This window comes from Entelurus aequoreus, linkage group LG16 (assembly GCF_033978785.1).
Source record: "Entelurus aequoreus isolate RoL-2023_Sb linkage group LG16, RoL_Eaeq_v1.1, whole genome shotgun sequence".
Taxonomy (NCBI): Eukaryota; Metazoa; Chordata; class Actinopteri; order Syngnathiformes; family Syngnathidae; genus Entelurus; species Entelurus aequoreus.
The window spans coordinates 23,625,525-23,652,984 of NC_084746.1; the positions used below are offsets into that span (position 1 = coordinate 23,625,525).

Sequence of the window (27,460 nt, forward strand, 5' to 3'; positions counted from 1 at the left end):
ATCCCTCTTTTGTTTTTCACAATAAAGATCATTCACTGACGTCTGCTATTTGTTTTTTTACACACGTTGCAAAAGACACACATTTTTTATAGGTTTTGTTTACTTTTGTAACCAGTAGGCATGTGTACCTTTCACATTTAACTCATTTTCTGGTACCCGGGAATCAATACATGAACTCAACAATACCAATTTTCAGTTTTTGTGTGTGTTTGTGTAAATAGATAGTTTAAAATAATATATATTTTTATTATTTAATATTTAACAGTGAACTTATATTAACTTACATGTCCAGTTGTTAGATTTAGTTTTCTCACATTACTGAATATCATTTGCAAGTATGCATTGATTTCGGTTTGTCTTAGGTGTGTTGCCGTCGTCAAAGTAATTTTTGCCATTAAGTTGAATGAGTCTTGTCTTTTGTCTAGTCCTACAAAGTGTTTATACTGTAAGTGTTGTACTTATTACACACAAGCTGTTTGATTGTAACGTGCATCTTCGTTGTAGTTTTCACTAACACACTTACTGTAGATGTTTTCAAATCATCGTAAAATCGTTAATCAGTAGCATGTAAATGGCATATCCTATATAAATTAGCATTGAGGTAGCAAGTTTTAAAAAGCGGAACTTTACTTTTGATCGCTTTCTATCAGATATCATTCCTTTGTTTGCATGGAAAATTACATTATTTAGAGGCAGCCACTACAAAAGGCACAAAAGGTACATCTATAAGCAGAATATTTCAATTAAAGTGCGAGGGTTATACTCTCCACACGCACTGTGAACATTCAATGACCATGAGCAAACCACGCCTCTCTGAATCTTTCCTGTGCTCTTGCTGTGAAATTCTCCTCCAGTGTAAACCTTTTTTACGCGGTTGGAAGGCGCACCGGACACAAAGAGCTGCCTGTGATTGATTGCTTTTAAAGGCCTACTGAAATGATTTTTTTTTTATTTAAACGGGGATAGCAGATCCATTCTATGTGTCATACTTGATCATTTCGCGATATTGCCATATTTTTGCTGAAAGGATTTAGTAGAGAACATCGACGATAAATTTCGCAACTTTTGTTCGCTGATAAAAAAAGCCTTGCCTGTACCGGAAGTAGCGTGACGTCACAGGTTGAAAGGCTCCTCCCATTTCCCCATTGTTTACAATGCAGCGAGAGCCATTCGGACAGAGAAAGCGACGATTACCCCATTAATTTGAGCCAGGATGAAAGATTCGTGGATGAGGAACGTGAGAGTGAAGGACTAGAGTGCAGTGCAGGACGCATCTTTTTTCGCTCAGACCGTAACTTAGGTACAAGCTGGCTCATTGGATTCCACACTCTCTCCTTTTTCTATTGTGGATCACGGATTTGTATTTTAAACCACCTCGGATACTATATCCTCTTGAAAATGAGAGTCGAGAACGCCAAATGGACATTCACAGTGACTTTTATCTCCACGACAATACATCGGCGAAGCACTTTAGCTACGGAGCTAACGTGATAGCATCGGGCTTAACTGCATATAGAAACAAAATAAATAAACCCCTGACTGGAAGGATAGACAGAAAATCAACAATACTATTAAACTATGGACCTGTAACTACACGGTTAATGCTTTCCAGCCTGGCGAAGCTTAACAATGCTGTTGCTAACGACGCCATTGAAGCTAACTTAGCAACGGGACCTCACAGAGCTATGCTAAAAACATTAGCTATCCACCTACGCCAGCCAGCCCTCATCTGCTTATCAACACCCGTGCTCACCTGCGTTTCAGCGATCGACGGAGCGACGAAGGACTTCACCCGATCATAGATGCGGTCGGCGGCTAGCGTCGGATAGCGCGTCTGCTATCCAAGTCAAAGTCCTCTTGGTTGTGTTGCTGCAGCCAGCCGCTAATACACCGATCCCACCTAAAGCTTTCTTCTTTGCAGTCTTCATTGTTCATTAAACAAATTGCAAAAGATTCACCAACACAGATGTCCAGAATACTGTGGAATTTTGCGATGAAAAGCGAGCTTTTTGTATTGGATACAATGTGTCCGAATACTTCCGTTTCAACCATTGACGTCACGCGCATACGTCATCATACATAGACGTTTTCAACTGGAAGTTTAGCGGGAAATTTAAAATTGCACTTTATAAGTTAACCCGGCCGTATTGGCATGTGTTGCAATGTTAAGATTTCATCATTGATATATTAACTATCAGACTGCGTGGTCGGTAGGAGTGGGTTTCAGTAGGCCTTTAAGGAAGTCCTGCCTTGTGACCTTTTATGGGGTGAATTGGCACAATATTTGTGCGTGGATTGTAGCGGGCTTCTCAAGACCAAAAAGACCCGGACCCAATTTTTGTCCCAGTCAACTCCTGGAATGGTAAGGCGAAAAATCGCCCATTCATTTTTGATAGGAATTTTCTTGAGAAATGTGGGAATTTTGGGTGGAAAGTTTTCATGAAGTGAACTGAACACTTTGAAGTTGGAGTTATCGAAATCAACTAAAAAATGTGGAAAAAGTGTTAAAGAGTGAAGCAGAACAAGAATAAATAGAAACATTTGGTGCAGAAAAAACTTGGCACCAAGTGGTTGACTTAAGTACATCAATATATTGAACCCGTGTTACAATAACACGTGTATTTGGAGTCTAAGTACCACAAAATAAATCTTAGAATGAACTGTCATGATCCCGGTGCATATTAAACAGTACACTTATATAACTTGTTATTGCTCTAAGCACTAACAGTGTGAATAGCATCTCTCATAACATCTTGGCCTTGAGGGAGACAGTATTCGGGGAATATACGTCAGCCAGTGTTTTGGAACTTTTGTGAATAAACAAAGGAGGCATTCAGATTCTCACAATCAATGTGTCTTAGCTTATTTTTTGTACGTTCTTACCTTACAACCAGGCCGCAGAGCCTGAGCAGCATACCAGGCGTCATGGCGAGCTTTCCACAAGTGATTCCGTTTTTCTGCATCCCTGGCCCACTCAAAATCGGAGCCTCCATTGGCTTGAGTAATTTCCTCTGTGAAAATATTATTGCAATAGGGATGATACATGTGTGTGCGTGTGTGTTCTTGTATTTCTACCCTTCTTGAGACATCAAGAAGGAAAAGTACCTTCCATATGAGGATCGGTTAACAAGTTAGGACCAAAATCATAGTCCCAATACAGAAAAGCATTGCATCTATTAGAGAATGTCTCATCATCAGTGGTGAAATCTATGAAAATTAGGGTGGTCCCAAAAAGGAGGGATTTTTCAAATTGACTGTGTCGGTTTTAAAAGTGCTCCCGCTCTGGTCAACATATGAAATAACATGTGTGTAAAAAATTTGAAGTACTCTCCCTCCGGCCAACATATGTAATAACAAGTGTGTGTGTAAGAAATTGAAATGCGCCCCCTTTGACCAAAATTAATAACAAAAATAAAATAAATATGTATATAGAGATATACTGTAAATAATGAAGACTAAAAACTAACTAAAAGCTTTCCTTTTTTATATTTGCATAGTATGAATATATTATTAATGTTGTAAATACAAATCTTTATATATGTAGAAAGGGTGGCCCTAAGGAGGTAGGCATTTTTCGGAGGTCTCAATAAGGTAACAAATACAAAAATGTGTGTGCGTGAATGAATGTTTATATATGAACGTATTTACTGTATAAGGGGCACTTAAAATCCTTACATGTTCTCCGAAATTGACAGTGCGCCTTATAACCCGGTGGGCCTAATGTACAGATTAATTGTGGTTGTGCGATGAGGTGGAGACCAGTCCAGGGTGTCGAATGCAGCTGGGATAGGCTCCAGCCTCCACATCCCCCCCGTGACCCCGAGAAGGACAAGCGGTAGAAAAAGGATGGATGGACAAGATGTAATGATAAGTGTGACCAGTCACACATAAGAGATACCTGTGGACTGCAGGTTGACGCCTGTTCAATAACAGATGCGAGCAAGCAAGTCCAAAACTTTGATGTTTTATTAAGAATATACAAACCCTGTTTCCATATGAGTTGGGAAATTGTGTTAGATGTAAATATAAACGGAATACAATGATTTGCAAATCATTTTCAACCCATATTCAGTTGATTATGCTACAAAGACAACATATTTGATGTTCAAACTGATAAACTTTTTTTTTTTGCAAATAATCATTAACTTTAGAATTTGATGCCAGCAACATGTGACAAAGAAGTTGGGAAAGGTGGCAATAAATACTGATAAAGTTGAGGAATGCTCATCAAACACTTATTTGGAACATCCCACAGGTGAACAGGCAAATTGGGAACAGGTGGGTGCCATGATTGGGTATAAAAGTAGATTCCATGAAATGCTCAGTCATTCACAAACAAGGATGGGGCGAGGGTCACCACTTTGTCAACAAATGCGTGAGCAAATTGTTGAACAGTTTAAGAAAAACCTTTCTCAACCAGCTATTGCAAGGAATTTAGGGATTTCACCATCTACGCTCCGTAATATCATCAAAGGGTTCAGAGCTCTGGAGAAATCACTGCACGTAAGCAGCTAAGCCTGTGACCTTCGATCCCTCAGGCTGTACTGCATCAAAAAGCGACATCAGTGTGTAAAGGATATCACCACATGGGCTCAGGAACACTTCAAAAACCCACTGTCAGTAACTACAGTTGGTCGCTACATCTGTAGGTGCAAGTTAAAACTCTCCTGTGCAAGGCAAAAACCGTTTATCAACAACACACAGAAACGCCGTCGGCTTCGCTGGGCCCGAGCTCATCTAAGATGGACTGATACAAAGTGGAAAAGTGTTCTGTGGTCTGACGAGTCCACATTTCAAATTGTTTTTGGAAACTGTGGACGTCGTGTCCTCCGGACCAAAGAGGAAAATAACCATCCGGATTGTTATAGGCGCAAAATTGAAAAGCCAGCATCTGTGATGGTATGGGGGTGTATTAGTACCCAAGACATGGGTAACTTACACATCTGTGAAGGCGCCATTAATGCTGAAAGGTACATACAGGTTTTGGAGCAACATATGTTGCCATCCAAGCAACGTTACCATGGACGCCCCTGCTTACTTCAGCAAGACAATGCCAAGCCACGTGTTACATCAACGTGGCTTCATAGTAAAACAGTGCGGGTACTACACTGGCCTGCCTGTAGTCCAGACCTGTCTCCCATTGAAAATGTGTGGTGCATTATGAAGCCAAAAATACCACAACGGAGACCCCCGGACTGTTGAACAACTTAAGCTGTACATCAAGCAAGAATGGGAAATAATTCCACCTGAGAAGCTGAGAAAATGTGTCTCCTCAGTTCCCAAACGTTTACTGAGTGTTGTTAAAAGGAAAGGCCATGTAACACAGTGGTGAACATGCCCTTTCCCAACTACTTTGGCATGTGTTGCAGCCATAAAATTCTAAGTTAATTATTATTTGCAAAAAAAAAAATGTTTTATGAGTTTGAACATCAAATATCTTGTCTTTGTAGTGCATTCAATTGAATATGTGTTGAAAAGGATTTGCAAATCATTGTATTCCGTTTATATTTACATCTAACACAATTTCCAAACTCATATGGAAACGGGGTTTGTAGAATATTACACACGGCGCTAAAAAAAAATTTCAAAATGTTTTAGTACGACTTTGGTAAGCTACAAAGTCGCACCGCTTGATGGATTGTCGGTTAATTACGGCTACTGTAGTTATACCTGCTGTGCTTCAACATATGGATATTATGATGTGTGTATAACAGGCCTATTTAACTGGTGGCCAAGCTTCTCATTTGGCCCGCCGAACATCACCCACCCCGCAAGGGGCAACAGCAAGTCATATGTGTCACAATGAAGCAGCGGTGGGGTTAGTAGAAGAAGACTACTCATTCAAACTAAAAATGGCAACATCGACCTTTTTTCTAAAATTGTTGAAATCTGACTTTTAGCAGCGACTTGACCACAACGTATGAATGTTCAGCCCCGAGCGAGTGCTTGTCATTGTTTCCTGTCGCACCACTTACATCGTGATGTCTTTTGTAATCGTGGTTGTGTGTTTTGGCTGAAAAACTCTGCCCATCAAAGCTTGTTAAATACATGTAGAGCTAAATTTGACCAGTAGAGGGCAAAAACGCTATTTTGTGTACAATGTTTGCTTTGGATGTTGTTTAATTTCTATTTGCGTAAGTTGTTGTAGTTTGTGTGAATGTATTAAAAGTAAACCTTCTATTTTATAGCATATGTAAAATACACAACGGGCATTATAATTATGTCATGTTTGTTTTATGATTGTATTTTCAGTCTTACAAACCTAAATGAAAAAATAAGTGAAATAAATAAATAATAAATAAATAAATAAAACTGAGGAAGGAAAATAATTCAAAAGAAGGAACATTGATCCTCAACAAAAATTCTGTTTTCTTCATGCTGTTACCCTTATCTCTTATCTCTTAGATAGATATCGAGCTACACACGCTGGAATCGAGCAGCGAGGGCAGAATACCGTATTTTCCGGACCATAGGGCGTACCGGATTATAAGGCGCACTGCCGATGAATGGTCTATTTTTTATCTCTTTTCATATATATAATGCATTAAATGAGTCTTATTATTATAATTTTTTTCTACATTGAAAACACTTTCTTGTGGTCTACAAAACACGTAATGTGGTTCTTTGGTCAAAATGTTGCATAGATTATGTTTTACAGATCATCTTCAAGCCGACAGTCGCTTCCGGATGCGCCGTTTTGTGGGCGGTCTTATTTACGTGGCTCACCTTCGACAGCGTCTTCTCCCCGTCATCTTTGTTGTAGCGGTGTAGCGTACAAGGACGGGAGGGGAAGAAGTATCAAAGGATGGAGCTAACTTCTTTAATGACATTCAGACTTTACTTAAATCAATAACGGAGCAGCATCTCCTCATCAGTGGTTCACTAGTGCAAGAAAAACGCTGGAAATGTGTCCCGTGTAAAACCGTCCGATGGGAACTCTCTAAGAACTAAAGTTCCTTGGGTGAATTATGTGAACCCACTACACCGGTTTGTTTTAGCGCTTTCATGGCGAGTTTAGTGACAGATATAAGTAAGAACTTTACACTACTTTATATTAGAAATGGCAACATCGGAGGATGAAAGTCCCTTAACAAGAAGATAGAGAAAAAGAAGAAGCTTATCGACTACAGTGTCGGCACAAACTACAAAGGAGGACGCGTGCAATTTTTCTGGATTTATGCAGATCCCAAATACAGATCAGCAGGTACCAGAAGGTAAGATAAGTTGCTTTTGCATAATATTGCGAAACAAAACGCCAGATAATATGCTTTACCTTAAACACACACCATAATAATACTCGTATGTTGAAGCACATCAAACGGTGCAGCCTACACTTATCTCTTATGTTTGACTGCCATCTACTGGTCACACTTATTACACCATGTACCAAAAAAAATTGCTTATAGGTGGGTAAGTTCAACCAAACGTATTCCTTACATTAGGCGCATCGGGTTATAAGGCCAGTTTTGAGGAAAAAAAAGGATTATAAATAAGTGTGCCTTATAGTCCGGAAAATACGTTAATGTATTTGACAGTGCAGTGTGGAAGCCAATGTGTTTACTTTAAAATCAAGTGAACACAGTTTCAAAGGAATATAAACTGCAGAGGCCCTTTCTGACGAAAATCTAAATTTCGATGTCCGGCCCCTGAGCCTTTTTGGCTTTGGAAACTGCAGCCCTCTTCAATATGTAGTTGAATAGCCCTGGCCTATAAGGACCCCAAATGGCATTTATTAGTAGACATATTATCTGGCGTTTTGTTTCGACCTATTATGCAAATCCAACTTTTCTTACCTATTTTTTCCTGCTGATGTGTATTTGGGATCTCCATAAGTCTGGACAATTTGCGCGCTTCCGCCATTGTAGTCGGCCCCGTAATCAATAAATTCTCTCTTTTTTTACACAGAGCTTCTATTTGCCGGACGCCGCAACAAATCCGTTCAATTTAGCTAAAATCTGCTTGTGTTCGACACGCAGTCATGCACAAACAAAATAAGTTGTCCGGTTTACTTTCAAAATGAAATACTTTGTGTTTAAGGTGGATTGTATGTTACACTTTGAAACGTCCTAATGCACAGCAACAGACATCAAGTCAACTTGTCAAACGTTTTCAGGCGTAATTTCACCTTGTTGACACAATTGGATTAGAACATGCTGATTCTGGAGGTCCAAAATTTCAAGAATAATATACAGGCATATCTCGGGTAGCAATATGGAGATATAGGGACCTGTGTCAAATACCAGTTGATACGGGGGACTGGGAAAACGGGAGTTGTTGTGACAGCTAGCTAGGGATGATGTTACTGTTGGACTATGTTGCTTGCTGCAAACATTTTTGTTGTTTGTCAAGGCAAAACTGTTGTCGGTGTTGCCGTTCAGCACCTGTTATTAATTAATGGCAGGACAGAGCTTATTTGCTTCTGCTCCTCTGGAAGGACAGAATAAATTGCTTGTGGTTCGCTTTATTACAACTTCCCTTATCACGTGAGTACGCGCGGATTCTCGAGATCTCATAAAAAGTCTGCGCTATTTCGCTGCACAACGGAGGCGCAACAGAACGGCGGTGGGGATTGCCAGACTGTGGATGTTACATAGCGGTTTCGTTCAAGAGCCGTTCTGCATCCAGTGAAAATCCAAGGTTATACTCCAATGTGCATTTTGTATGAAAATGACCTGAATACATTTGCTCATTGGCAATGCGCATTATAATCCAGTGCGCCTTATGGTCTGAAAAATACTGTACTGTATTTTACTTTTACTTACTCTAATCTACATCTATTAGGCTTTTCCCCTGCCCAGCCTGCACTCACACTGAGCATTCGTGCTTTGCTGCATTTGCTTGTGCCACCTCTGCTGTATTACTGCAATGTTCCTGACGTTGTTGATTTTGAGTCACATTACACCTTGTTCTGTTTTGTTCCGTTTAGGGTTGTCGTCATGTCAATAACGTGAACCAAATAGACATCTTATATCCAACGTTTTCGCCTCAAAAAAGACTAAACCACTCTGATTAACAAATAAACATGGTAGAGAATAGATATTTTAGTGAGATCTTCAGCTTTAGTGCAACGCTGAGAGGACATCAAACTGGTCTAAATAGAGTAACTAAGTTTCCGTATGTGAAATTGCAGAAAGATCATTATTAGTGCCCTATAATTTCTAAGTTTATGGAATTCTGAATGGAATCACAAAATTGGCCAATAAAAACGGAATATACTACTAAACGCATATATCTGTTTAGCCTGTTTTTGTCAAATCATCTCTTTAATTCATATTGTTATTTTTATTACTGTCTGTGTTCTCTCCTGAACAAAATGCAGTTGTATCGTCTGCAAATAGTACCAACTTTAAATCCTTTTTAACTTTACAAATGTTGTTTGTATAGAGTTTGAACAATTTTGGTCCCAGTATTGATCCCTGCGGTACGCCACAAGATATATTTAGAGGTGTTGTCGTATGTTCGCCTAGCTTCATGTATTGTTTTCTGTTGGTTAAGTAGCTTCTTACCCAGGTCAAGACCAACCCTTTAATTTGTTGAGATATATTGAATTATTGTGTCAAATGTTCTTTTTAATCCATTAACACTGCAGCTGTACACTGTACCACATATTGCATAGGTAATTTCCTCTGTTATTTACAATAATGCCATCAATGTTGAAATGTTTGCTTTGCATCCCGATTGGTTGTCCACAAGCGTTCCACTTTTATTTGTGAATTTGTTCAATCTGTTAAATATTTTTTTCTGTGCTTTTTGGAAAATTGTGGAAGTAAGGAAACTGGTCTATACTCTGTCAACTGGTGATTGTTTTCAGTCTTACAAATTGGTACAACTTTTCCTAAGCTAAGCTAAGAAACAATATTCGTAAATGTATGAATACTTGTCTATGAATTGGGGACTCACCAGTAGTGTTGACTTGTTCTTCGAGACTCTGTTCAGAACCATGAAACTCCAGGAAGAGAGTTGGTGTGACAGGGTATGACAGAGAGCTAAACTTGTTGCAAGCGTCGATCATCACGTCATCTAGAAACTCTAACAGACACAGATCACAAATCTTTATTTAACGTACAAGCTGACTATTTTTAACCACTGTACAAGCATCTTTTGAGGGTTTCTTTTAATCAGTAAAAGCAACTTGTGCTCACCGATGCGAGCGATGGCAACCCCAGCTTGTAGAATCTGCACCGTGCTATCCACAGCGGCCTGCACCGTAGGAAAGGAGCACACGGCAGATACCATGGAGTCCGGAATACCATAGAGGCGCAGGGTCGTCTTAGTGATGATTCCCAGGGTGCCCTCTGATCCCACAAACAGGTTTGTCAAGTTGTAGCCCGCTGAAGTCTTCCTATGGTTTTTTTTTATAAAGTAATGAACACTCTGATTATCTAATGTTTGCTGATGGACACAACTCTAACATCAAATTAACAGAAATTCAGTAGACAATAAATCTTACCTGGAACGTCGGCCCTTGCCAGCCGTGTGTATCATAGTCCCGTCAGCAAGTACAACCTCCAAGTTCATAACGTTTTCTCTCATGGTTCCATATCGCACTGCATTGGTACCGGATGCGCTAGAGGCTGCCATCCCACACAGCGAAGCGTCAGCTCCAGGATCTAAGAGAAAATTGTGACTTAATTGACGGAAACTTTTTACAATTGAATGGAAAGCAGCAGCAAAGTCATATCTAGTTTGAACCACTTTGAAAATGTATCCTTATAAAAAGCAAAATCAGGCACTGAGCTACACTTTTTGTACCATTCCGTGTTTTATGTTTTTTTTCTTTGTACGGCCAAACGTTGCACGGTCGTTTGACCACGTATCATTCTGTGGAATGTAGTTTCCAAACATAGTATCCACGCTTATACTTTTTGGAGAATTACAGTATATCATTAAAGTAGAAGTGCTCACTGACACACATTTGTCAACAATATTTAAAATAAATAGACTTTTTGTGTACGTAGAAAACATTTTAGATTGTGTATATTTCCGTTGAGTGTAGTAGTGAAGTGAATTATATTTATATAGCGCTTTTCTCTAGTGACTCAAAGCGCTTTTACATAGTGAAACCCAATATCTACCGTATTTTCCGCACTATAAGGCGCACCTAAAAACCTCCAATTTTCTCAAAAGCTGACAGTGCGCCTTATATATGGACCAATATTGAGCCACAACAGGTCTCGCAACCCCAGCCTCTACTGTAGCGTCTATTCTATGCGCCTTATAATGCGGTGCGCCTTATAATGCGGTGCGCCTTATATATGAACAAAGTTTTAAAATAGGCCATTCATTGAAGGTGCGCCTTATAATCCGGTGCGCCTTATAGTGCGGAAAATATGGTAAATTACATTTAAACCAGTGTGGGTGGCACTGGGAGCAGGTGGGTAAAGTGTCTTGCCCAAGGACACAACGGCGGTGACTAGGATGGCGGAAGCGGGGATCGAACCTGGAACCCTCAAGTTGCTGGCACGGCCACTCTACAAACCGAGCTGTACCGCAATATCAGAACAGATTACATTTTACAATAACTACAAACAACAAATCTTCCACAGAAATCTCCAAATGGGCGTCAACACCCCTAATTATGTGACCGATCAATATTGTGGCGTACAAGGCACCAACCAAAACAGTCACATCCATCATGTAAATAAACTATCATAATTATTACAATAAATATCATAAATACACATCTGGGATGAATGGATGGAACTGAATAGGCACCCCTCCGACACACAGGCATTTTTAATTGTCATTTATAGTAGGTTTGTTTTGGGAACCTCAGAAGTGGTATGTGTAAGAGAGTATGTTTGTGTGAGACATAGTGTGGGTGTGCGTGTATATGTGTTTGTGTGTGCATGCTTGTTGCACGCGCATGCGTGTGTGTGTGTGTGTGAGAGATAAAAAACGATTACATTTTGAATGTACTAATATAAACATAGGTTACATTTTGAGTTTAGTAATATAGTATTATAAAAAATAGATTACCTTTTGAGTGTAGTAATATAAAAATATATTCCATTTTAAGTGTAATAAAAACAGATTAAATTTTGAGTGAGATTATGTTTTAAGTGTAGTAATAAAATGATTAAATTTTGAGTGTAGTAATAAATAAATAAATAACATTTTTAGTGTTGTAATAAAAACAAATTACATTTTGAGTGTAGTAATACATAAATATATAAGTGGAGTGGTAAAACAGATAACATTTTGAGTGTGATAATACATGGATTACATTTTGAGTGTAGTAATAAAAATATCAATGATCATTAATTAGTTTTGTAATGCATGTAAACATAAGGAGTTTAATAATATTAAGTATAAGTTTTAAAGGCCAAAATGGGGCCACACACAAAATCTTGCTTAGAGCCACACAAATCCTAGGGCCGTAACACAAACAATGTAACATTTAATATGGTAACAGTTGAACTGACCAACAGGAAACCACAGTCCTGTGTCTCGTAAGTTTGCATTGAGAGTCTTTCGGGTCACACCAGGCTCAACCGTCACATCAAAATCCTCCTGGTGGAGATCCAGAATCTGGTCCATGTTCCTTAGGCTGAAGCATACACCACCCTTAAGAGAAGGGGGAGGAACCAGGCAAACAGTTAACATACCAATGATTAATTTGTGGTCATTCTGAGCTTTAGAGGTCAGTGATATAGACTACATTGTTATTATTATTCCAATCATGCCACAGTTAGGTGTTTTGGTCTCTCTTACCTTCAGTGCTCCGACCCCACCCTCCAGGCCAGTTCCAGTACCAAACGGGATGATGGGAAGGTGTTTGCTATGACAGACTTTGGCGAGGGCGCTGACTTCCTCCACACAGCGCGGAAAAACCACCACATCCGGTGGTTGGCATCTGGGCACATACGGTACAGTAAGGGCTGCAGCTATCCAATATTCAACTTCCATTAATCGGATAAGACATATTTTTGTTTGGTTAAAGAGCAGATATAAGTACACAATTCAAAATAAGATGTTTAATAAAATCCCTCTTCTATTGGTAATACAAGTAAACCACATTACCTTTTCAATTTCTATGACTTCACTTGAGCAACAGCATCAAATGTAAAAATTGTAACACCTTTGAATAGCCAATTCACTGAACTATTATCATTATGGAGGACACTTTCATTGTGAAATTACATTTTGACCTTAAAACTGGAAGTAGCTTATGTTCGCGAATTAGCCATTAGCGTTAATAACCATTGGTTTCGAAAACAAAGGAACATTGCATTGCGACCACTGTCACCCTGCACTCTATGAACTTAGCCAACATCAGTAACATCATATGAGTAAGACTCAATTCGAATTCTACTCCTTACTCCCTTCTTCTACTTCATCCTCGCCCTCGGCTCTAGCATCCAGTGCCATGGCCATTGCAAATACCCCCCTATGCATAGGGTCGTCGCTCGAGTCTCGCTGCGTCATCAACCCTACCCGTTTGCCAGCAGTGACGTAAGGCAGATGCAACAAATACAGTATTTTCTGGACCATAGGGCGCACCGGATTATAAGACGCACTGCCAATGAATGGTCTATTTTTTATCTTTTGTCATATATTAGGCGCACCGGGGCGCATTAAATGAGTCATATTTTTTTTTTTTTTCTAAATTAAAAACACTTCCTTGTGGTCTACATAACATGTAATGGTGGTTCTTTGGTCAAAATGTTGCATAGATTATGTTTTACAGATCATCTTCAAGCCGCTTTCTGACAGTCGCTTCCGGATGCGCCGTTTTGTGGGCGGTCTTATTTACGTGGCTCACTTTCGGCAGCGTCTTCTCCCCGTCATCTTTGTTGTAGCGGTGTGGCGTGCAAGGACGGGAGTGGAAGAAATGTCAAAAGATGGAGCTAACGGTTTTAATGACATTCAGACTTTACTTAAATTAGTAACGGAGCAGCATCTCCTCATCCGGAAACAACCACACCGGAAATGTGTACCGTGAAAAACCGTCCGACCGGAACTCTAATAACTAAAGTTCGTTGGGTGAATAATGTAAACTCACTACACCGGTATGTTTTAGCGTTTTCATGGTGAGTTTACTGACAGATATAAGTAAGAACTTTATATTACTTTATATTAGAAATGGCAACAGCGGAGGATGAATGTCCCATAACAAGAAGATAGAGAAAAAGAAGAAGCTTATTGACTATGGCGTCGGCGCGGACGCGCACAATTTTTCAGGATTTATGCAGATCCGAAATACAGTTTAGCAGGTACCAGAGGGTGAAAAAAGTTGCTTTTAGACTTCGACTTCCTTTTATTGTCATTCAAATTTGAACTTTACAGTACAGATAAGAACAAAATTTTGTTTCATTAGCTCCTTGTAGTGCAGGGTAAAAAAGCAATAAGGTGCAGATATAAATAAATAGATTAGTGTACAGATAAATATATTGCACTTTTGCATATGCATCCAAGTTTATGGATGTATGTTATATTGTCTTTATATTCCAGCGAGTTAATCCATTTTTGGGGGGAATTGAGGGGATTATTATGATGCGTTCAAGAGTCTTACGGCCTGAGGGAAGAAGCTGTTACAGAACCTGGAGGTTCTGCTACGGAGGCTGCGGAACCTCTTTCTAGAGTCCAGCAATGAAAACAATCCTTGGTGGGGGTGGATAGCTTCGAGGTGGGTTAGCTCAACCAAACTTATTCCTTACATTAGGCGCGCCGGGTTATAAGGCGCACTGTGGAGTTTTGAGGGGAAAAAAAGGATTTTAAGTGCGCCTTATAGTCCGGAAAATAGGTAGTTGTTTACTTTAAAGATGCCGTCAGATGCTTTGCTTGTCCTCTTTTCAATTTTATTCGCCTGTCTTAATTTCAACGATAACGTTTTTAGCGAAATATGCAAGTGCTGGCGCATAAGTTTGCGGCAGGGCTGACAAGTTTCAGAAAATGACGAGCATGATGCGTTTGAAAATAATTTGGTCTTTCACACCGATTTGCCCTGTTTCAATGTCGATTTATACCTAAAGGCTGACTTCCTCACCTTCAGGAGCTCTCCATGCAGTGTGGCCTCCTAAAGTCTTAATTATGCAGAAATTAGAAATGAAAATCATCTCCACTGTTTTCTCTGCTGGCTCTTCTGTCTCATCCTGTCTCTGTGTTCTCAATTTGTATCTCTTCTACATCTCCGTCCTCACTGTCCTCAATCTTTTCTGATCTGTCTTCATCTTCCAGTGTTGTCAACTCCTCAGTAAGGAAAGTTGCTATTGGCTGTCATAAAAATTGCTAGAAGTTGCCAGATGACATCATTGCCTCATCATTGATAACAATGAATGCTGTGGTAGAGAGGAATAACATAGTTATAACATAATTATGATTACAAGTGTAAATTAATTTTCTTCTGTTTATTCTTAGTTTAGTTGTATTTTTCTTTGTTCTACATTGTGAAATGTTAGAGTATCAAATTTGATTAAAAGACTGGAGTGTTGTGATATACACAATCGAACCAAATGTATTGATTGGCTCATTGACATGAACGATAGACTCTTTTTAATTTGAAGTGTGACAGTGATAAAACATTTACATCTCAACCAAGGCAGAAACAGCGGCAGCTTTGCACCTCTCTGCTGGGACTGGAAGGGAATTAAACTTCATTGTCATTGAACTTAAAAGTACAAGGAAATGTGTTTTCAGTACAATCTGTCTAAAAGCAGACATACAGTAGACAGGGGACCACATGTGAGGTAAGGCCACAGACCTCCCATCTCCACCAGCGGCTATCCCTCCCAGTCCTGGGGAGCCCATTATTCCTCACCCTTCCCGGTTCAGTGATACGTCTGGTTGCTGTGAACTAGGGCTGGGCGATATGGCCTTTTTTTAATATATCGATATTTTTAGGCCATATCGCGATACACGATATATATCTCAATATTTTGCCTTAGCCTTGAATGAACACTTGATGCATATAATCACAGCAGTATGATGATTCTATGTGTCTACATTAAAACATTCTTGTTCATACTGCATTAATACATGCTCATTTTAAACTTTCATGCAGAGAGGGAAATCACAACTAACTCAATTTACCAAAACTGTATTTATTAAACAGTTATTAAGCAGTGGCACAAACCTTCATGTAAATTCCAAACCAGAAAGTGCAAGATTGTCAGAGACATTTTAAAACAAGCTATGAGTGCACTTTTGTGCATGATGTCACTAAGATGACATGTTAAAACAAGACTAAATTAAAGTGCACTTTTTGTACAGAACGCCACTACAATATTTTAAAACAAATAAAGTGCACTTTTGTGCATGATGTCACACAAGATATTTCAAAAACTGTCACATAAAAATGAGCTGCATAATAGGACATCAAATAGTGTATGTCCTTCGCTATGTGGTAGGTTACTGCGGACGTTATCTCCTTCTGTTGATGACTGTTTTTTTCACAGTGTTGATGTGGAAATGGAAGACGTCAGGCTCAATTGGGTCAGTGCTGGTTGCTTCGGCATTTTGTTGGGTGTGGCACCGGCCGGAGATGTTGACATGCAGTTTCAAGCATTCTTCATTCTCTAGCGGGTGACTTTTCAAATGATAGTACAAATTAGTAGTGCTGTTACTTTTGGTGGCAACGCTTTTGCCGCATACTTTACATATTATGGTTGTCTGTTCAACATCTTCCCGCTTGAAGCCAGACCACCGCCAGACGATGGACCCCATGCTGTTTTTCTTGGGAATTAATTAATCTTCCTCCATTTGTTACCAGATTCGCACCTTTGCTCTCTCATATTACCACTCGCACCACTCCGCTTGCACCACCTGCCACCGCAAACCTTACCATGCCGCTACCTCTCTGCTCGGCGAGGGCATACGACGTTGCACGCGCGACAGTATCTGACATATGTAACAGGGTGCGCTTGTTTTATCTCTCTGGGAGAAGGAGAGACAAGAAAGAGTGACGAAAAGCCTGTAGTGTAATGCCCGCAGCTAAAAGCAACTGCGTGAGAACGTATACTCGAATACTCACGAAATAGTCATTTTTTACATCACACAGAGACAAACCCACGATATATCGAGTATATTCGATATACCGCCCAGCCCTACTGTGAACAGTTCCTTCATCAGTGCTCATTAGTTTTTGACCAGCAGCCTGGTTCCTTTTCCTCTGACCAGGCTAAAATAGCTTTTATCATTAACCTGCTATCTGAAAAAGCCGCCACTTGGGCCATGACGGTTGGTAAGAAGTCTCTTGCTTTGATCACCCCGGAAAAGACAGAGCAGTTGTTGGACTTTAAAGGCCTAATAAAAAAGCCTTGCCTGTACCGGAAGTAGCGTGACGTCACAGGTTGTGGAGCTCCTCACATCTGCACATTGTTTACAATCATGGCCACCAGCAGCGAGAGCGATTCGGACCGAGAAAGCGACGATTGCCCCATTAATTTGAGCGAGGATGAAAGATTCGTGGATGAGGAAAGTGAGTGTGAAGGACTAGAGGGCAGTGGAAGCTATTCAGATAGGGAAGATGCTGTGAGAGGCGGGTGGGACCTGATATTCCGCTGGGAATGACTAAAACAGTAAATAAACACAAGACATATATATACTCTATTAGCCACAACACAACCAGGCTTATATTTAATATGCCACAAATTAATCCCGCATAACAAACACTTCCCCCCTCCCGTCCATATAACCCGCCAATACAACTCAAACACCCGCACAACACACTCAATCCCACAGCCCAAAGTACCGTTCACCTCCGCAAAGTTCATACAGCACATATATTTCCCCAAAGTCCCCAAAGTTACGTACGTGACATGCACATAGCGGCACGCACATATGGGCAAGCGATCAAATGTTTGGAAGCCGCAGCTGCGTACTCATGGTACCGCGTCTGCTATCCAACTCAAAGTCCTCCTGGTAAGAGTCTCTGTTGTCCCAGTTCTCCACAGGTCAATGGTAAAGCTTGACTGTCATCTTTCGGGAATGTAAACAATGAAACACCGCTACGTGTTTGTGTTGCTGCAGCCGGCTGCACCGCTTCCCACCTACAGCTTTCTTCTTTGCTGTCTCCATTGTTTATTAAACAAATTGCAAAAGATTCACCAACACAGATGTCCAGAATACTGTGGAATAGAGATGCGCGGATAGGCAATTATTTCATCCGCAACCGCATCACAAAAGTCGTCATCCACCCGCCATCCACCCGAACTAACATTTTATCAAAACCACAACCGCCCGCCACCCACCCGTTGTTATATATCTAATATAGACGATGCAAGGCATTCCTGTTAAAGAAAGGAGACTGATCCTATGCAGCAGAGACATTCAATGCGTGCCACGCATTAATATCTCTTGGCCACGCATTAGAGGCTAAGAGATATTAATGCGTGATAATATTATTTATCATTATTATAATATTATTGTCATTTTCATTATGAAAGTGTTGACTATTATTGTTATTTTTTTCCCCTGGTCTTTAGTATACCCTTTTTTAGTTTGTCGCGTACCACGTTTGCTGCCGGCGTTGCCATTTTTTTTTTTTTTCTTCTTCTCCTGTTGTGTTGTGTTGTAGTGTGCTGTGTCACGCCAAATTTCTTCCCCCTACAAAAACCTTCCCCCTCACCCATTTACTTCCATGGTCATGTTTCCTCTTACGTCATTGACAGCGATCGATAGCACTTCGGCTTTGACTGCCCGTCGCTGGACGGATACTTCGTCTTTGACAGCTGCTGGAATCTGAAGAAATCGATTATTGTTTTTTTTTGTACAGGCGCGAAACAGGACAGTCGCGTGCGGGTTAAGGATCCCGGGCAACTTTGTGACTTTATTGGACGCAGCCCCGGAAGTAAATGGGGGGGGAAGGCTTTTGTAGGGGGAAATAAATTTGGCGTGACAGCTGCAGCAGTGCCTGATGAATAATTGCCTGTTTCAAAGAGTGCTGCTCGTTTTTCGTATGTGGGTAACAACATTTAACTATGTATTTTTTTTTTTCTTAATTGGTTCAACCGCCACCCGCCCGAATCTATTTAAAATCTATTTTTATCGTCATGCATCCGCCCGACCCGCGGATTATCCGCGGACTCCGTGGTTGTGTCCGCAAACCGCGCATCTCTACTGTGGAATTTTGCGATGAAAACAGACGACTTAATAGCTGGCCACAATGGTGTCCCAAAATGTCCTCTACAATCCGTGACGTCACGCGCAAACATCATCATACCGAGACGTTTTCAGCAGGATATTTCACGGGAAATTTAAAATTGCACTTTACTAATCTAACCCGGCCGTATTGTCATGTGTTGCAATGTTAAGATTTCATCATTGATATATAAACTATCAGACTGCGTGGTCGGTAGTAGTGGGTTTCAGTAGGCCTTTAAGCAGGGCCAACTCTCTGTGGCCGAATAGCCTATAGACTTCCGTATCCTAGCTGCAGAGAGCGGATTTGGCGACGCTGCTTCATGCAGCATTTTTCGCAAGGGATTAAATCATCGCATCAAGAACGAACTTGCCTCTGCTGCTACTGTGGAAGCCCGTACCATCACATCTCCAACTGCACCATTCGTCCTAGATAAGTGAGTGTGACAGTTACCTGTGAACGGATTCATCTTTTCCGTGTTGTTCTCGGACAGCAGCTCCCAGCGAGACGCCATCCTCTCCGCATATTGATCTGAATGCAGGAAGTGCACTGTCCACAGCAGCACTCTGTGCGGACACACAAACACACCCACATTCATAAGTTAATGATGTTTTTTATCTTAAAACTTAGCGTACAGAGAGCAGTGTCAAAAAGTCCTTGTTTCCAATCAAATCCATCTCTGTTTCTTGTCTCTTAGGAGTCTCTGGAGGATCAACATCTTTATTTCCCAGGTTTCTACTTGTCTGGTCAAACCCTGTCTGTGTGCAACAATGTCAAATACTTGGGCTACGTCATCAATGACAAGATGGAGGATGATGCTGACTTGCTTAGACAGAGAATAATGCTGTATATCCAAGCCAATATGCTAGTGAGAAAATGTCACTACTGTTCTGATGAAGCGAAGGTGTACTTGTTTACTTGTTTCTAACCCCTATGTACACAGCACCCCTCTGGGTGAGGTTAAAAAAAAAGAGCTTGTGCAAACTCCAGGTTGCATATAATGACTCTCAGAATCCTGCTCAGAAAGCCCAGGGGTAGTAGTGCCAGGAAGCTTTTTTGTGATTTAGGGATAAACACCTTACACGCAACCCGGAGAAAACTAATGTTTAAATGTATATGCAGACTGCAGGGGTCCAAGAATGATCTTATTATACAGATAACCAATCCTAGGTGTAGTTCTGTTAGGTACCAATCGTATATATGGAAACACTGGTATGTGTGCCTTTTATATAATGTGTAGACGCATTTTCAAAGTATATATATATATATATATATATATATATATATATATATATATATATATATATATATATATATATATATATATATATACATACATGTATATATATATATATATATATATATATATATATATATATATATATATATATATATATATATATATATACATACATGTATATATATATATATTCTTTTTTTATTGCTGCTTTTATTTATTTGATACCTTTTTAACTGAATATGCACAAGCACTGTTTTTAATAGTATGTGATAATGCCTTTTATACTGTATTTTGTTTGTTTTATGTACCGTATATGATTGTATGTCTACTTGGACATTGGAGTCTGCAATAAAGTTTGATTGATTTGACGTTGTCGACGAGGAAAATGCAGACGCAGCATTATAGTTAGCGTAGCGCAATGACGCAGATGCTCATTTCAACTCACGTGAAAAGTGCAGACTTCAAACAGCATACTGCATAACGGAAATGTCTTTAAAGGCATACTGAAATTATTTTTTTTTAAATTTAAACGGGGATAGCAGATCCATTCTATGTGTCATACTTGATAATTTCGCGATATTGCCATATTTTTGCTGAAAGGATTTAGTAGAGAACATCGACGATAAAGTTCGTGTCATTCTTGTTTGGTGTGGGTTCACAGTGTGGCGCATATTTGTAACAGTGTTAAAGTTGTTTATACGACAACCCTCAGTGTGACCTTAATGGCTGTTGACCAAGTATGCTTGCATTCACTTGTGTGTGTGAAAAGCCGTAGATATTATCCCCACCTTCTACCATCCTAGTCACGTCCGTTGTGTCCTTGGGCAAGACACTTCACCCGTGCTCCTGATGGGTGCTGATAGCGCCTTGCATGGCAGCTCCCTCCATCAGTGTGTGAATGGGTGAATGTGGAAATACTGTCAAAGCGCTTTGAGTACCTTGAAGGTAGAAAAGCGCTATACAAGTATAACCCATTTATCATTTATCATTATGATTGGGCCGGCATGCAAAGGCAGTGCCTTTAAGGTTTATTGGCGCTCTGTACTTCTCCCTACGTCCGTGTACACAGCGGCGTTTTAAAAGTAATAAATTTAACTTTTTGAAACAGATACCGATAATTTTGAAACCGATACCAATAATTTCCGATATTACATTTTAAAGCATTTATCGGCTGATAAATATCGGCAGTCCGATATTATCGGACATCTCTACTTAAAAGCACTTTTTGGCAACCAAGAATACATTGATTTCATGAATATATCCAACAACTTTATCAGTAAGTATTACGTGCATGAACAAAAGAGCAGTTAATATTGTGTGTGGCTTTTAAACAAGAAAGGTTTCAGCACATCAACATCGGATCAACAGTCCTTTACAATCTTAGTAATACCATAGAAATGTCCTAACTCCTTACTTTTTCGGACACAATAAAGGCTTGAATAATTTCAAACACATATTGTTACAATTACCACTAATGTAATGTTTAGCAGTGCAGCTTTAACAAGCGTGCGTGCTCCCGCGTTGTAAATACATTTTTGGGCATGGGCCTCCCTGGAAAAAAAAAAAGTTTTAAAAATGTTTTTCTGCAGCCTGGACTGCTTACCTAGAATATCAATCCCAGGACACGCCTGGACGGAGAGGACGTGCAAAGTCTACTACACAGAAAGGTCAGGCAGTGCATTTACGTCACACAGTAACTAGCAACTACTACAGCCATTAATACACACAACTTTATAAGTCATTACTGACTTAATGTGCAGTTTTTAAACCAAAAGGAAAGTAGGACGTTTGGGGGAAAAAATAACCCTGACAAAGTAGGCTACTTACTCTGCTGCGGATTGTTGTCCTCAAGCTTCGACATTGACGAAAGAGTCTTCTACTCGCCGCCACTACAAGCAACATGATTTCCTAGCAAGACATGTTCGACACTTCCGTTGAGCTATTCAAAATAATTTAAACACGACATTTAAAAAACACAATTACATGCTCTACATCTATATAAATGTCCATTGTATGTATTTTATTTATACACATACTTTCATGTGCAATAAACATGTTCGATCAAATCATCTGGTCTTAGTTTACCTCACTGTTGCGCACTCTTCTCTTTAATTTTGAAAGCTATTTCTTGTTTTTCCTGTTACACCTTCCCCGTCAGATCCCATGACGTAATGATGCATCGACCGCTCCTGCCGATTGGCACTGAAGAGCCGTAGGGCCGCCATCTTAAACCGGTCAACATCTCCATCTAGTGACAGGATCAATGAAGTGTCAGCACATTTAATCCATCATCACCTTCTCAATAATTAACAGATTTTCACACGTTTTTTTTAATGCAAACTTCATACATGCAGCTATGATACAGTGCAAATTAATTGTCATATTTTAATATTCACAGTGGGATTAACAATCATACAATATTCAGTTAGACAGGTATTTAGCAAACACATATATACACTTGGCAGCGCGGTGGAGGAGGGGTTAGTGCGTCTGCCTCACAATACGAAGGTCCTGAGTAGTCGTGAGTTCAATCCCGGCCTCGGGATCTTTCTGTGTGGAGTTTGCATGTTCTCCCCGTGACTGCGTGGGTTCCCTCCGGGTACTCCGGCTTCCTCCCACCTCCAAAGACATGCACCTGGGGATAGGTTGATTGGCAACACTAAATTGGCCCTAGTGTGTGAATGTGAGTGTGAATGTTGTCTGTCTATCTGTGTTGGCCCTGCGATGAGGTGGCAACTTGTCCAGGGTGTACCCCGCCTTCCGCCCGATTGTAGCTGAGATAGGCTCCAGCGCCCCCCACGACCCCGAAGGGAATAAGCGGTAGAAAATGGATGGATGGATGAATATATACACTTTTCTATTTGAAATACTGTATATACCTTTATACCACATAACCTATGCTTTTAATAACTTATTCTAACTTTTCTTCATTAATTATGTTGTAGTGGTACTCATTGGGCTAAATTTGGTACATTGGGTATGAATTATGTGCCATCTCATGTATGCTGGTATGACAAAGGTGCTTGAATATAAACGATATATATATATATATATATATATATATATATATATATATATATATATATATATATATATATATATATATATATATACATATATATATATATATATATATATATACATATATATATATATATATATATATATATATATATATATATATATATATATATATATATATATATATATATATATATATATATATATATATATATACACTACCATTCAAAAGTTTGGGGTCACCCAAACAATTTTGTGGAATAGCCTTCATTTCTAAGAAGAACAATAGACTGTCGAGTTTCAGATGAAAGTTCTCTTTTTCTGGCCATTTTGAGCGTTTAATTGACCCCACAAATGTGAAGCTCCAGAAACTCAATCTGCTCAAAGGAAGGTCAGTTTTGTAGCTTCTGTAACGAGCTAAACTGTTTTCAGATGTGTGAACATGATTGCACAAGGGTTTTCTAATCATCAATTAGCCTTCTGAGCCAATGAGCAAACACATTGTACCATTAGAACACTGGAGTGATAGTTGCTGGAAATGGGCCTCTATACACCTATGTAGATATTGCACCAAAAACCAGACATTTGCAGCTAGAATAGTCATTTACCACCTTAGCAATGTATAAAGTGTATTTCTTTAAAGTTAAGACTAGTTTAAAGTTATCTTCATTGAAAAGTACAGTGCTTTTCCTTCAAAAATAAGGACATTTCAATGTGGCCCCAAACTTTTGAACGGTAGTGTGTATATATATATATATATATATATATATATATATATATATATATATATATATATATATATATATATATATATATATATATATATATATATATATATAGACACAACAACAACAACAACAACAACAACAACAATGCATATGTGTATGTATGTATGGATGTAGGTATGTATATGTGTATGTTAGGGTTGTACGGTATACCGGTACAGCATAGTACCACAATACTAATGAATCATATTCAGTACTATACCGCCACAAAAAAGTGCCAGTCCCCCCACGCCCCTTTTTTTTTTTTACGGGCATGACGGAGCATCGTCGGTAAGTTGTGACATTGCTGGTTTTACGAGCAGACAAGCATGTTCGGCAGCACACAATCACGGAGTACTTAAAAGCAGACACAGTGTGTAGACAGAAAAGGGAGAACACTTTAAAACTAAAGTGAAAGGTGTAGCTATAACACGGAAACACCCTCAGGAAGAGGTGCTTTAAGACATGGCTAGCTAGCTAGAAGCTAACGTCCAACCACAAGTATCAAACAACAGAAGAATACATGTTTATTACATTTACCATAAGTGTAGATAGAACATGTTAAAAGAGAAAATAACCAGATATTAACAGTAAATCAACAAGTAGATTAATAATTAATTTTCTACCACATGTCCTTAATAATTTTGACAAAATAATAGAATGGAAAAGGACACAAACATTTTAACGCATAAGTCAGCAGACTAAATTAGAAGCCTTTGTTTGCTTACTTACTAATAAAATAAAAGTTATCTCGTATGTTCACTATTTTATTTAAGGAAAAAATTGCAATAAGAAACATATGTTTAATGTACCATAAGATTTTTTGTTAAAATAAAGGCAAAAATAAAAAAAAATTGTGGTACCCTTTATTTAGAAAAGTATTGAAAAGTATTGAAATACATACCGGTACCAAAATATTGGTATCGGGACAACCCTAGTGTGTATATATACACTATATTGCCAAAATTATTTGGCCAGCCATCCAAATAATCAGAATCAGGGTCTTAATCACTTGGCCCGGCCACAGGTGTATAAAATCAAGCACTAAGGCATAGAGCCAACAAACGTTTGTGAAAGAATGGACCACTATCAGTGATTTCCAGCGTGGAACTGTCATAGGATGCCACCTGTGCAACAAATACAGTCGTGAAAGTTCCTCGCTCCTAGATATTCGAAAGTCAACTTTATGATAAGAAAAGTGAAGAGTTTGGGAACAACAGCAAGTCAGCCACCAAGTGGTAGGCCACGTAAACTGACAGAGAGGGGTCAGCATAGTTCAAAGACTTTCTGCACAGTCAGTTGCTACAGAGCTCCAAACTTCATGTGACCTTCCAATTAGCCCACGTACAGTACGCAGAGAGCTTCATGGAATGAGTTTCCATGGCCAAACAGCTGCATCTAAGCCGTACATCATCAAGTCCAATGCAAAGCGTGGGATGCAGTGGTGTAAAGCATGTTGCCACTGGACTCTAGTGCAGTGGACACGCCTTCTCTGGAGTGATGAATCACGCTTTTCCATCTGGCAATCTGATGGACCAGTCTGAGTTTGGAGGTTGCCAGTAGAACGGTACATTGTACCGAGTGTGACTTACCGAGTACATTGTACCGAGTGTGAAATTTGGTGGAGGAGGAATTATGGTGTGGGGTTGTTTTTCAGGAGTTTGGCTTGGCCCCTTAGTTCCAGTGAAAGGAACTTTGAATGCTCCAGGATACCAAAACATTTTGGACAATTCTATGCTCCCAACCTTGTGGGAACAGTTTGGAGCGGGTCCCTTCCTCTTCCAACATGACTGTGCACCAGTGCACAAAGGAAGTTCCATACAGACATGGATGACAGAGTCTGGTGTCGATGAACTTGACTGGCCTGCACAGAGTCCTGACCTGAACCTGATAGAGTACCTTTGGGATGAATTGCCCTTCTCGACCAACATCAGTGTGTGACCTCAGCAATGCACTTTTTGAACGAATGGTGGAAAATTGCTATAAACAATGGGTTAGGAATGGGATGGCACTTCAAATTCATATGTGAGTCAAGGCAGGTGGCCAAATACATTTGGCAATATAGTGTATATATATGTGTATATATATGTGTGTATATATATATATATATACATAAACTGTATATATATATATATATATATATATATATATATATATATATATATATATATATATATATATATATATATATATATATATATATATATATATATATATATATATATATATATATATACACTACCGTTCAAAAGTTTGGGGTCACACAAACAATTTTGTGGAATAGCCTTTGTAGAGGCAGGGATTTGTTTCTCACTTGTCACCCGGGATAGTGGGTGTGGCTATGTGTGTGGGCGGAGTTTGTGTGGGGCTGATTGCTGAATATATAACACCTGCACCTCTCTGTGAATTGTTTGGCTTGTATGGATGTATGGAGAGAGTGTGAACCTGGGTGCCGTTACTTCTGTTGACCGCAAAGGGAACGCAAAGGGATCGCAAAGAGAACGCAAAAGGACAGCAAAAGGACCACAAAGGGACCACAAACCATCTGAATGTAATGTATTGTCTTTTTACTCAAAGGGAAAATAAATCACCCTCAAAACAGCAGTAATGACTTCATGTTGCATCTTTGGACCCAGCGTGTCAGACAGAACCCTGCTTTCCACTCTCAGTGACTAATTACTTTCTGATAGTCACACTACATTGTCAACAGAAATGGCTACAGATCCGACACTGACCTTCTGATATTTCGCTGGAATCGTGCACTTTGGACCACTCAACCCCTCAAGCAACTGAATGAAACGAAGGAGCGCAGCACAACCTATGGTATGTGACACTCAGTTCATTCATACTGTGAAGTATATTTGCCTGGACACAGTTGATGCTGGATACTGCTGCACATTGGATAGCTGTGGCTGCCATTTTGATGTCATTATTGCTTCGGATTGAATTAACCTGTGGAAAAGTGGATCACTTATTTGTGCACATTAAAGGAGTGATGTTGGATGTGGAAGTTTGATGCATTTATTGCTGATGGTCAAGCCTGAAATAAAGTGTGGATTTGGAAGCAACAGTGGATTCATGTATGGAGTCATATTTGTGCCAAAACAAAGCAGCAAAGTTGGATGTGGATTCATGATGCAAATGTGGATTGTGACATATGCTCTCTGAACTTTTGTGGTGCACATATTGCTGGATGTCAAGATGAGTGGATCAAAAGCTGGTTCACAAGTGAATGGATCAAAAGCTGGTTCAAATGCAAATGAAATAGATTTCAATGAAACTGTGAAAAGAAAAATCATTCTCACTGAAAAGGCCTTGGTGTGCAAAATGGAGAAGCTTCAAAAACAACGCCAA

The 27,460-nt window shown here is 39.6% G+C and overlaps 1 protein-coding gene across 1 annotated transcript in view; it reads right to left on the reverse strand.

Annotated features, from left to right (window-relative positions):
* Positions 1 to 22,517, reverse strand: part of ldhd (lactate dehydrogenase D) — a 43,293-nt gene extending 20,776 nt beyond the window's left edge. The window contains exons 1-9 of the mRNA XM_062022422.1: positions 22,407 to 22,517; positions 22,149 to 22,260; positions 19,535 to 19,647; positions 12,715 to 12,856; positions 12,426 to 12,567; positions 10,451 to 10,610; positions 10,143 to 10,342; positions 9,901 to 10,029; positions 2,884 to 3,011 (exon numbers count right to left, since the gene is read on the reverse strand). Of these exons, the coding sequence (XP_061878406.1) occupies positions 2,884 to 3,011; positions 9,901 to 10,029; positions 10,143 to 10,342; positions 10,451 to 10,610; positions 12,426 to 12,567; positions 12,715 to 12,856; positions 19,535 to 19,647; positions 22,149 to 22,223 (1,089 nt within the window). The 5' untranslated portion in view covers positions 22,224 to 22,260; positions 22,407 to 22,517. The remainder of the gene's footprint in view (positions 1 to 2,883; positions 3,012 to 9,900; positions 10,030 to 10,142; positions 10,343 to 10,450; positions 10,611 to 12,425; positions 12,568 to 12,714; positions 12,857 to 19,534; positions 19,648 to 22,148; positions 22,261 to 22,406) is intronic.
* Positions 22,518 to 27,460: the final 4,943 nt, after the last annotated feature.